Below are 11,520 nucleotides of genomic sequence, written 5' to 3'. Positions count from 1 at the left end.
CCGTTACTTCTAAGTGTTGAGGTGGTTCAGGCATCTCATGAGGACGCCTCCCTTTGGAGGCACGGCCAGCTGGGAGGAGACTGAGGGGTCGACCCCGGACCAGGTGGATGGATGATATCTCTATACTGGCCTGGGAATGTCTTGGGATCCCACAGTCGGAGCTGGTGTAAATCTGTTTCTTTTCTGTTTAATTCTGTCCCCATGTAACATCCTATATTCACTTATTGAGTTTTTGCATACATTGAACACATCATACATTTGAATTCATTTTTATTTCAGCCTCAGTCATGAATCAATGTCTTCAGTTCTTTTTGGCCTTGGCGAAGTAAAGTGCTCTGCCATCATCTGTCGTCTCAGGTTTTGTGGGTAGTGGGTAAATTTCCAGTCGAATGAGACTCAGGCCATTCTCGCTGAGTATCTGACAGATCTGAGCCTCAGTGAATGGGAACATAGGCATCTTAGCTTTGGGACCTCCACACCAATATGTCATCCCTACAGCCCCTTTGATCAAAAGGTGACCGCCGGGCTTCAGCTGAGACACGACATGGCCCAGGTTCCGTGAATAGGTGGCCATGTTGAGACTGGCAGCATCCACACAGAAGCAGGAGACAATACAGTCGGCTCCTTCAGGGGGGAGCACATCTGGGCTCACTGGCTGAGGGAGGTGGACGTCGGCGTGGACGATGTCTTTGACCACTTCTCTGAGCCGTGCAGCTTTTTCTTCCCAAGCAGAGGCCCTGTACGGATTCATGTTGGAAGGTTAAAACAATTTAATATACATGGAAAAAATGGCACCATTTTGGGGATGTTTTTAAGCCATATCACAAAACTGCAATGACGTAAACAGGAAACTTACTCTCGTCCCTCCAGCTTGCAGGCGTACTTGAAGAATGGAGACCAGTCCAGGCTGCACTTCCCATTGTTCTCCAACCAGTTCCTCAGCTCGTGTCGGTTGGCCTCCAGGAAGTCACTCATGATCACCTTGTCGAAGATCTCGCATGCTGCCATCAGCTGGTAAAGAGTCGGACCTGAACCAACGTCCAGCAGCACCCCTCCTTTGATGTCACCTGTCACCAAAGAACATATTTGATGTTCTTTATCACCGCTGCCATGGAAGTTATGTCATCATTTACTACTGCCAGCTGCTGTCCTGTTGAGCTCATTGTCAATGATATTTATCAAAATAGATTATTATTTTGTTATCTGTAAAAGACCCCACACTTTAAACAAAAAAACTATGTGATGTAGAAGCTTGTCCTCCAAGCCAGAACTCTCTCATGATAACACGTGATGAAAGAGGGAAGAAGCATCACAACAAGAAGAAGGACATCACACACGACGTGGAAAAGGGCCAGATCAGGGTGGTTTTAAAATCCTAGTCACTAAAAGGCTGTAACACTATCGCAGCTTATGGAGGTAAAGTAACAGTGGCACATGCCCCGGAGGAAACAGACCAGCTGAGGACAGCAGCAAGAGAGAGTTACTTCTCAGGATTAAAAGCCAATGTTTTCATTGCCATCAATAAATATCAAAACCTCTAGTTTTGCTCCCTTGTTTCTCAGTCTCGCCTTTTGTGTGGCTATGTTCTGTTCAGCATCTCAGTTCAAGGCGGATGTTATAAGAGATCAGAGAATTAAGCTATAAAATGAGGGCAAAAGCACTTCACATAAAACTGTAGGCCATTAATATTGGGCAAAAAAAAATATCACGTGGAAAGGAGTGGACTATTTCATTGTCTGATAAAAGTTGTCTTCTCCAAACAATGACCCTTGAATTCATGAGTTATAAAAGCAAATCTCCTATTTATGTAAATATAACCAACTTGCTCTCTGCACCATCCTCACCTTCAGTAAAAGCCCTGTGCAGGGTTTTCAGCAGCCACACGGTGAAGCTGTCCTCCTTGGAGAAGTCTGAACGTGGATAGCTGTAGTTGTAGCGCAGGTACTCAGCAGGCTCAAACGCCTGCCTGTAGGTCTCTGCTAAAGCCTGGTGTTCTGCGTCCATGGTCTTCACCCACTTTTCTGGTGGCAGCTTGGTCACCAAATGATGGTCATGCGATCTGCTGTGTCCCTTCAACTGCGCTAGATGAGACAAGCCTGTGAGATTTGTAGTGAGGTGGTTCCTCACACATGGTTGATGAGTGACTGTGATTGCTTACACATTTCAGCACAGGTGCCAAGTGTTGGAGGCGCGCCATTGTAAATCAATGATTGTTTGTAGAACGGTGAGTTAAAACAGACACACGAGCACAGCATCTTGGAACAAAAAAATCCACCCCTTCTTAAAGCTTAAGCTCAAGTTTCCACAGTTGTTTATAGTGTGAGCAACATGGAATGTCACCTTACATGATCTGTGGCAAGTTTCTGGTACAATGCATAAATATGCAGTATGAAATGATATAGACAAAAATGACAGCTGCGAGAAGCTGAGACGCACGTTGATGATGTCACAAGTGGAATCTCCTGTGGACTGAAGAAGCACTTCAGCTTCAGTATCAGTGAAGAAATGTCAAACTGTGGGCTAGAAAGTGTGAGCCTGTTCTTCCTCCCAATTGATGTAGATCTTCATGAAAAATGGGTGAAGCAAGTTCAGAAAACAAGGTGCAACTAACATGGTCTTCGATACTCTGCGGTGATCGTTGCACATGAATTCATGAATCCATACGCCAGAAGGTCACAAATGGCTTAAACTGACTGGCATATACGACTAAACTACATGGTCCTTTCCATTACTGTAGCCTTGAAACTGTAAGGAAGGAGTCTGATTTAACTGTGGCAACCCCTGACACCTGATGGTGAACTAAAGAAACCAAAGTATCAGCTGCAACAGCTCCTGTTATACAGTAACATTTGTCCCCATGCAGTCCAGATGTTACATAAGCCACTGAGCTCTGGCCTGTTTCCACTGGAAAATGTGTAGGTTCAAGCAAGTTAACCCAAAGGTGAAGCATGGAAGCAGCTGACTGAATGTGGATATGAAAAGGCGAAGTCAGCCAGTGGTCATTCATGATGATCCATATTGAACCTGGGAGGATTATCTTTCTGCTAATCTTATCGTCGCTTGACTTTAACAAAAATAAAATGTTTACAAACACCACACCCACTCAGAGCTCTGCTTGCTGAGAGGAGTGTGAGCGACTCTTTTCTATGGATCTGTATTCATGTTTATTCATTCAAATTGTACGTCAAGTGCTACAGACACTCTTTTGGTAAAAAAATCTCATTTTGATTGGCAGGTTTCTTGAGAGAATATTTGGACTGCCATATCACAAGTGCATGTGCAGGATCAAAGACTTTCCATGTGACGTTAGGCAGCGATGGCAGAGGTGTGAAGTGCTGGTGGTTCAGATCCCTCAGTGGACCATGTTGCTATCAGGCTGTGAGAAATTCAACTCGGTCAGCGGGGACTAACCAGGAGGTCATCCTGGTGTGACAGTGACCCCCGCAGGAAAACACGTTGATCATTAGAATTAGAATATGATTGTGTGAATACATATATATATATATATATATATATATATATATATATATATATATATATATATATATATATAATATAATCATTCACTGATTCATATATGTTATTCATATTCTTTGAGGCCATTTCTTCTCATTCATATTCATATCATCTTTTCTCTACTGTCTCCAGTATTTGTTGTTTTATCAGTTCCTCTACACGAGGAAGTTTTCTTTTTTTTAATTTATCCTCTGCTTTTTTCGTCGATTTTACGGGCCATCGTGTCAGGAGCCTTTGATCTTTACTTCTGTGCCAACAAGTAAATGATAAAAACACATGTGATCATAATTATTCGTTTTATTTCAGGTCAGTGGATATTCTGTTCTGTAAGCCTCATATGTTCTTCAATCCTTTTTGGCTTTGGCGAAAAAAATGGCTCTGCAATCATCCGTCGTCTCCTCTTTGGTGGGTAGGGGGTAAATTTCCAATCTGATCAGACTCAGGCCGTTCTCTCTGAGCCGCTCGCAGATCTCAGACTCAGTGATGGGGTAAGTCGGGAGATTTGCTTTGGGACCACCGTAATAATAGGTCATTCCTACGGTGCCTACGATCAAAAAGTGTCCGCCAGTCTTCAGCTGAGACACGACGTGGCCCAAGTCTCGTGAGTAGATGGACATGTTGAGGCAGGCGCCGTCCAGACAGAAGCAGGAGATAATACAGTCGGCTCCTTCAGGGGGGAGCACATCTGGGCTCACGGGCTGAGGGAGGTGGACGTCCACATGGACCACGTCTTTGACCACTTCTCTGAGCCGTGCAGCTTTTTCTTCACATGCAGACGGACTGTGTGGATACAATTTGGGATTTTAATATTTGTTACTTTTTTACTGAGGATGTGTTTTTTAAAGCCATTTCAGAAAAGCATAGACAGCAGGAATGTCAACAGGAAACTTACTCTCGTCCCTCCAGCTTGCAGGCGTACTGGAAGAATGGAGACCAGTCCAGGCTGCACTTCCCATTGTTCTCCAACCAGTTCCTCAGCTCGTGTCGGTTGACCTCCAGGAAGTCACTCATGATCACCTTGTCGAAGATCTCGCATGCTGCCATCGCCTGGTAAATAGTTGGACCAGAACCAACGTCCAGCAGCACCCCTCCTTTGATGTCACCTGTCACCAAAATATGCTTATTACTCATTAATTACACTCGGTTTTCTACAGCAGACAAACATCCATCTTAAAGACTTCATTGCTGTCTTGTCGGCCAGGTAAATGTCATGATATGTTCCTTTGAGTGTACTGTGCTATCACATGTGGCAGTACTGAAAAGAACTGAGCGTGCTAGAACACATCTCCAGAAGGTGGGTCGTACTCAGACTTAGTACTGGGCCACTTGTGCCTTGCTGCTGTCATCTCTTTGATGGTTTTTGCATGGATTTCTAGGAACTTGTTTTTCTTCTTGTTTAGTGTGCCTGAAGGTAGGTACGTGTCGGTGTAGGTCTGTCAATCCTGTACGGACAGATACCAAATGTGTCCTCTAGTGGAATGTGTCCGGGCTGCCGCTGGGTGAAGGCGTGACATAAGGCTGTTCAAAAAACACTGTTTTTTTAATATAAATGAAACTTCAAATGAAGGATTTGATGTCACAATCCAGCACACAGGAAACATTTACACCAGATAAGTACAGTATTTGTCAAGCAGGCCGACTGTCATGCAATCACGATGCGTTCGTTCTCTGACCAGTAAGGCCCAAAACAGACTTGTTGTTGCTTGGCAAACAACCTGCGAGACTAGACAAATATTGCCTTTTCTCTTGTGTGTGGTTGTGGTTCAGTTGAAGTTCCATTGACTAAAGATTAAAAAGGTATCCAAAAAATCAGATGGCGACTGCTGGATGTTACATCATCACATTCCACAAGCGGACTCACTTGGTACCTAAACCCGGTCTGCATTTGCGTTCACGTTCAAGAGTAAAATTTCCCTAAATGCTGACTCTTTTTACATTTTAGAGACACAGGCTGGAATAAGATTAACAATTTAGTGAAATTTAAAATCTGTACTGCAGATGACTGAAATACAAGCAGATAACTTTCTGCACCATCCTCACCTTCAGTGAAAGCCCTGTGCAGGGTTTTCAGCAGCCAGACGGTGAAGGTGTCCTCCTTGGAGAAGTCAGCACGTGGGTAGCTGTAGTTGTACCGCAGGTACTCAGCAGGATCAAAAGCCTCCTCGTAGGTCTCAGCTAAAGCCTGGTGTTCCGCGTCCATGGTCTTCACTTCTCACACTAGAGTTCCTGCGAGGACTATATATCCAAATGAGTAATCTTTGCTTATCCAATCGGCTAACAGGAGGAATAAACAGCGGTATCCTTGTTGGGAATTAAATGCATGAAAGTCAATATTTACAGTGAATGACCAGATCTTGTCCTCATGAGGACATCTGCACCTAGTGAACGTATGTTTCACCAACACTGGGAGCAGCTGGTGAGGTGGAACTTGTATTACGGGTCACACGAGGCATTTGAGAGTGGCCAATGGCAGTGCTCATGTTTCTGAGCTGTGTGAGCAGATGTGGAGAGTGGGCCGCCTCCTGCGAGCTCCAACAAGAGAGTTTTGTCCATTTCTGTTTGACTCTGACATACATTTGCTCCAAATGATGACTGCTCTTTTGAGTGTGTTTCTTGTGAGAATGAGAGGGGCTTTGTCCAAAAGTTACCCTTAGGTCATGCCGACATCTCTAAAACTGTACTTTCCAAATCAAACAAATTTCAGTTCTCTGTGTGACGTTAAAGTTAAAATGATCATGAAATGTGTGATGCGTTATGCAGTGAAACAGTGAAGGTCATCCAAAATGAAAACCATGGTGGGTGATTTTAGCGAAACTGCTTGAGGAACCTCGGACAAGAAACGCATCAGGGTGGCCGTGTGGAAACAGAGTCGCGTGACCCAGATGAAGATGCCACAATGTGCATTCTGTCATGGAAGAAAGTATTGTGTGTCCTGTTTCCGTTACGTACATGTTGACGCTGGTAAAGGTTACCCTTACATAAGCAACGGTTCCCTCCTCTCATTTGACAGGTGCAATGTAAAGCTGAGATGAAGCCTGGAGGGAAGATGATCAGAAGAAACCAACAAAGAAGCCAATGATCAAACATGAATATTGAACCTGAGGATTATCCTTTTGCTTATCAACAGTAAACACCTCTTGACTGTTGAGAAAAAATGTCTCCGGTTACTTTAACAAAGGTTCTGTCAGGAAGAGTCTGAATGGCATTAACAACTTACTGTTGATACAGTGAAAGGAAAGGTGATCAGATGTAAACACGTCAGCTTTATATCGCTGGGGTGAATGACTGTGTGTTTGGACATTTCTATCGACTTACTGGCAGCAAAAAGATTCCAGAAATGCTTGTGTTGAAATCCTTTAGAAGTGATCCGTCACATAGATGTGACAGAGGTGAACTGCTGCTGGAGGACTTTGGTTCAGCTCCCACTGTGGAGCAAGTGACCACCTGGGACTGGCTCAGCTTCTTTGTCCCAACGGCAAATCCAAACAATCTGATGCACCATCCTGCCTTCACTTGCGACCAAGATCAGAGGGACAGCTGAGGGTAAAGAGCTTGGAGATAGAGGCAAGACAGGATAGGTTTGGACACGTGGAGAGCAGAGGCTTTTAGATGTGACAGGTTCTGAATGGAAGGACCTGGGGGAAAGGACGAGTAAACAGATTCATGGATGTGACTGATGAGACAGATCTTAAGGACAGGAGTGACCTAGGAGGATCCCCAAGGTAGGCTATTGTGGCGGACACCAAAAGTGGAGAACACAATCCGTGGAGAAGGGCACAACTGGCTCAGTTCAACTGTGACTTGACAGGAATTTGACTTATAGCTGATCATATCAACCAGCCGCTGACACAGCTCAAACAGCAACTGAAAGCCAGTGTTGACAGGGGGAACCTGTCCCACCGGATACTGGAGGAACACACGTCCACCCATACACGTGATTTGGGTGGCAAAATTCCACGAAAGATCTGACCGAGGGCTGAAGCTGATCTGCCGTTTCACAACCGAGACAAAAAACAGACTGCTCCTCCTAAATCTGAGGTTTTGACTATCTGATGGATCTGCCATAGTTCCTCTTATAAGAGATTAGCCCCCTTTTTTAAATCAGGGGTCCACCCCCTTGGGCTGCCAGTCCAGAAGAACTGGCCAAATGTTGCGCATAGGACTCAGCCATGACAGGAACGCAATTTCATCCACGACATCTGCCTCTCCAGAGGAGGGCGTGTCACTGGGATAGAAGGGGTCCTTGAAGTATCAACTTTCACTACCATGAATATCTCTGGTTGGGCACAGCAAGTATTCGGTCTCCACTAGAAACAGTATTGAAAGAAGGGGCTGTCGAATTCTACTGAGCTGTTCAACAACGGCCCAGAATCTCTTTAGGGCTGATGAAAAGTGGTTTCCATAGTCTCACTGAACTCTTCCTGTGTCTGAGTCCTGGGATTTGTTATGTTTCGGTTTGTGTGCGCTTTTATTTTGTTATTTCCCGTTTTCCTGTGTGTTGTTTCCTTTTCCTTCATTCTGTTCAGCTTCACACCAGCGTAGTAGGCCAGGCTTTTGTGTTCAATTCTCACCCGTCCCATTTCCAGACAGACTGGGCCAAGATTGCTTATTGCATAAACCTCCTACGATCAGTCAATGGTCTCTCAGTGGGAATCAGACTCTCTTATTTTCCAGACTTTCTCTTCAGAATTGCGACAGGTGGTTGATGCTCCTTTTGAGAGCGGTCCCAGTGCTTCTAAGCGCCTTGTCTTTCTGTTCCAGGATTCCCCTAAGGAATCGGTTTCTGAGTTCTCCATCCGTTTTTGCATATTAGCCACCGAAGCGGGTTGGAATGAGCCCACGCTCCATGCTCCTTCATCTTCTCCAAGGGCTTGGCTTCTAACATTCAGAACCAGCTGTCTCTTTGGGATGAGCGTAACTCCCTGGAGGAACTGGCCATAAGAATCGACAACAGAATTAGAGAGCATACCCAGGAGAGATGGTCCACTCGTCAAGCGGTGTTGCCAGTCCCGATTTCCCCACCTGTTTTAAGTTCGCAGTCTGAGTCTCCAACTCCTGCCGAACTGTCTGAGCCCATGCCGGTGGGGAGAACGAGACTGACTCCGGCTCTGTGTCTGTCCTGTGGTCAACCTGGCTTTTCCACATGTGTGCTAGTTTTTTTCTGCCGTCTCCTTAGTGTTTCTCCTCGCTTGTTTTATTTAGTTTTTTACGATTGTGTGTGAGTGTTCCATGTAACTTGTCTTATGTTTTTCTTCCGCCTGCTTTGTTTTCTGTTTTCAGATTTTGACCCCTTCCCTGCGTGTTTGTCTTCCTCGCTCCACTTGTGGTGTCGACGTCCTCAATTCTTAGCTCCTGTTTGTGTATGATTTGTGTTTGTTGTATTAAATTTATTGTTAATTCATACTCTGGTGGTTCAGAGTCTTCTGTCCAGCACTTGGGTCACACTCCTTGCGCGATCATGACAGGCTTAGCTGCCACATCAGGCACCAACCTTCTTCAGGCCTCAGGTGGACCAGCAGTCTCAGCAATGGATGGACACACACACATGACTCATACATGATCAGAATGATTCATTTTATTCTCATACATTTTGTGTCATGGGTCGATGATTGTGACACATTTTCTTCAATCCTTCCTGGCTTTGATGAACAAAATTGCTTTGGCATCATCAGTCGTCTCTGGCTTTTGGGGTAGTTGGTACATTTCCAATCGGATCAGGCTAATACCATTCTCTCTGAGCAGTTGAAGGACCTCAACCTCAGTGAAGGGAAAAGTAGGGAGATTTGCTTTGGGACCACCATAATAAAAGGTCATGCCTACGGTGCCGACGATCATGAGGTGACCACCAGGCTTCAGCAGAGACACGACATGGCCCAAGTCTCGTGAGTAGAGGGGCATGGTGAGGCAGGCAGCGTCCAGACAGAAGCAGGAGATAATACAGTCGGCTCCTTCAGGTGGGACCACGTCAGCGCTCACTGGCTGAGGGAGGTGGACATTCGCAGGGACAATGCCTTTCAGCACTTTCCTCAGTCGTGCAGCTTTTTCTTCCCAAGCAGAGGGTCTGTAGGGGAACATTTTGGAAGGTTCATGTTGAAAACATTTTTTTAAGACAAACATTTCCTGGCCAACTGACAGAGGGGATTAACAGCAGTAATGTCAACAGGAAACTTACTCTCGTCCCTCCAGCTTGCAGGCGTACTTGAAGAATGGAGACCAGTCCAGGCTGCACTTCCCATTGTTCTCCAACCAGTTCCTCAGCTCGTTTCGGTTGACCTCCAGGAAGTCACTCATGATCACCTTGTCGAAGATCTCGCATGCTGCCATCACCTGGTAAATAGTTGGACCTGAACCAACGTCCAGCAGCACCCCTCCTTTGATGTCATCTGTTAACAAATATACATTTTAGCTTGTTTATTATGACTGTGCACATTTACACTGAGGAGTATGTGGCGCGTGACCCTCAACATCGGGTCTCCTCAAGGCCGTGTTCTCTCTCCATGGCACTTCTCCCTGTACACTAACTGCTGCACCTACAGCCACCACTCTGCTGGTCAAGCTGATCAAGTTTGCAGATGACACCACCATCATCGGGCTCATCTCAGATCGAGATGAGTCGGCTTACAGGAGGGAGGTGGAGCTCAACGTCCAGAAGACAGTGGAGATGGTCATAGACTTCAGGAGAGTCACAGTTTCTCTGCCCCCTCTCATGTTGGCCATTCCCATTGTGGACTCCTTCTGCTTCCTGGGAACCACTATCACCGAGGACCTCAAATGGGAGCTGACCATCAGGTCCCTCATCAGGAAGGCCCAGCAGAGAATGTTCTTATTGAGGTAGCTTCGAAAACTACGACTGCCGACGAAATTGCTAGTGGAGTTTTACACAGCCATCATCCAGTCCACCCTCACCTCCTCTATCACCATCTGAGACGGTGATCGGTTGCAGCCTGCCACCTCTTCAGGACCTGTATGTCTCCAGGACCCAGAGACGTGCAGCTCGGATCGGAGCCGACCCTTCTCACCCTGATCATGGACTGTTTGTTCCTCTTCCCTCTGGCAGGAGGCTACGGTCCATCCAGACCAGAACCTCCCGTCACAGGAACAGCTTCTTTCCCTCAGCCATCAGACTGTTGAATTCATGATCCTCGTTGGTGGGATCCCCACTGACCATGGCAATAAAGTTGATTCTGATTCTGATGTCTTAACTGTATCAGACACACATCCATTTTTAAGATAGACTTTTGGTCCTCAATTCTCACTTTGAAAACAACACTATGTCTCTTTTATGAAGTAAAACTTGCAGAACATAATCTTCTATAAGCTTGAAGAGCTAAAACATCAACATTTCAATGTCTATTTTACAATGAAATAACTTTCTGCACCATCCTCACCTTCAGTAAAAGCCTTGTGCAGGGTTTTCAGCGTCCACACGGTGAAGCTGTCCTCCTTGGAGAAGTCTGATCGTGGATAGCTGTAGTTGTAGCGCAGGTACTCAGCAGGATCAAAGCCCTGCTGGTAGGTCTCTGCTAAAGCTTGGTGTTCTGCGTCCATGGTCTTCACCTCTGACACTGCTGTTCCTGTTCCAGTGGCGACTTTATATCTGGATCAGTAAACCTTGCTTATCCAATCAGCTAACAGAGTGTCCTTGATGGGAATCATATGGGCTAAAATCAATATTTACAGTGAACACAGCATTGCACAGCTAAATAGCAAATAGTTTCCCGGGAACTCTGTGAGACACCAGAAAAGAGAACGCAATAGTGCTCAACGTGAAAATAAGAAACATGTACTTGGTAATATTTCAATTAACGTATAAAATAGTCTTTGAACTGAATTAAAATGAAAGGTAAGGTGGACTAAACCAATCTATTGATATTAAATTGATTAAATTATATGTAATTTATATTAATTGTTAAATAACAAGGTTTTAAATTCTATAACAGTTTTGGGTAGAATGTCAAAGTGGAAGTGTTAGCTGGGAAATGACATTTTGATCTGGGCGTATAA

The 11,520-nt window shown here is 45.3% G+C and overlaps 3 protein-coding genes across 3 annotated transcripts; all 3 read right to left on the bottom strand.

Moving 5' to 3' along the window:
* Positions 1-301: 301 nt before the first annotated feature.
* Positions 302-2,004, bottom strand: LOC128763428 (phenylethanolamine N-methyltransferase-like). The gene is made up of 3 exons (XM_053872209.1): positions 1,845-2,004; positions 857-1,067; positions 302-737 (listed from the first exon to the last, which is right to left on the bottom strand). Exons 1-3 carry the CDS (start codon positions 2,002-2,004, stop codon positions 302-304), a joined length of 807 nt encoding a protein of 268 aa, XP_053728184.1.
* Positions 2,005-3,860: 1,856 nt separating this feature from the next.
* On the bottom strand, positions 3,861-5,883 carry LOC128763427 (phenylethanolamine N-methyltransferase-like). Its single transcript, XM_053872208.1, has 3 exons — positions 5,557-5,883; positions 4,409-4,619; positions 3,861-4,296 (listed from the first exon to the last, which is right to left on the bottom strand). Exons 1-3 carry the CDS (start codon positions 5,714-5,716, stop codon positions 3,861-3,863), a joined length of 807 nt encoding a protein of 268 aa, XP_053728183.1. The 5' UTR covers positions 5,717-5,883.
* Positions 5,884-9,141: 3,258 nt separating this feature from the next.
* On the bottom strand, positions 9,142-11,064 carry LOC128763426 (phenylethanolamine N-methyltransferase-like). Its single transcript, XM_053872207.1, has 3 exons — positions 10,905-11,064; positions 9,689-9,899; positions 9,142-9,577 (listed from the first exon to the last, which is right to left on the bottom strand). Exons 1-3 carry the CDS (start codon positions 11,062-11,064, stop codon positions 9,142-9,144), a joined length of 807 nt encoding a protein of 268 aa, XP_053728182.1.
* Positions 11,065-11,520: the final 456 nt, after the last annotated feature.

Source organism: Synchiropus splendidus, chromosome 8 (assembly GCF_027744825.2).
Source record: "Synchiropus splendidus isolate RoL2022-P1 chromosome 8, RoL_Sspl_1.0, whole genome shotgun sequence".
Taxonomy (NCBI): Eukaryota; Metazoa; Chordata; class Actinopteri; order Syngnathiformes; family Callionymidae; genus Synchiropus; species Synchiropus splendidus.
The sequence above is the reverse complement of the archived record's forward strand: the minus strand, read 5'-3'. Positions and strand labels throughout refer to the sequence as shown.

Excerpts from the sequence above, each read along its gene's own strand:
- LOC128763427 (XM_053872208.1), bottom strand. The coding sequence starts at position 5,716 with ATGGACGCGGAACACCAGGCTTTAGCTGAGACCTACGAGGAGGCTTTT. Across the intron at positions 4,620-5,556 it reads GCACAGGGCTTTCACTGAAG|GTGACATCAAAGGAGGGGTG; the intron begins GTGAGGATGGTG and ends TTTTGGTGACAG. Across the intron at positions 4,297-4,408 it reads TGCAAGCTGGAGGGACGAGA|TCCGTCTGCATGTGAAGAAA; the intron begins GTAAGTTTCCTG and ends GTATCCACACAG.
- LOC128763428 (XM_053872209.1), bottom strand. The coding sequence starts at position 2,004 with ATGGACGCAGAACACCAGGCTTTAGCAGAGACCTACAGGCAGGCGTTT. Across the intron at positions 1,068-1,844 it reads GCACAGGGCTTTTACTGAAG|GTGACATCAAAGGAGGGGTG; the intron begins GTGAGGATGGTG and ends CTTTGGTGACAG. Across the intron at positions 738-856 it reads TGCAAGCTGGAGGGACGAGA|GGCCTCTGCTTGGGAAGAAA; the intron begins GTAAGTTTCCTG and ends GAATCCGTACAG.
- LOC128763426 (XM_053872207.1), bottom strand. The coding sequence starts at position 11,064 with ATGGACGCAGAACACCAAGCTTTAGCAGAGACCTACCAGCAGGGCTTT. Across the intron at positions 9,900-10,904 it reads GCACAAGGCTTTTACTGAAG|ATGACATCAAAGGAGGGGTG; the intron begins GTGAGGATGGTG and ends ATTTGTTAACAG. Across the intron at positions 9,578-9,688 it reads TGCAAGCTGGAGGGACGAGA|ACCCTCTGCTTGGGAAGAAA; the intron begins GTAAGTTTCCTG and ends GTTCCCCTACAG.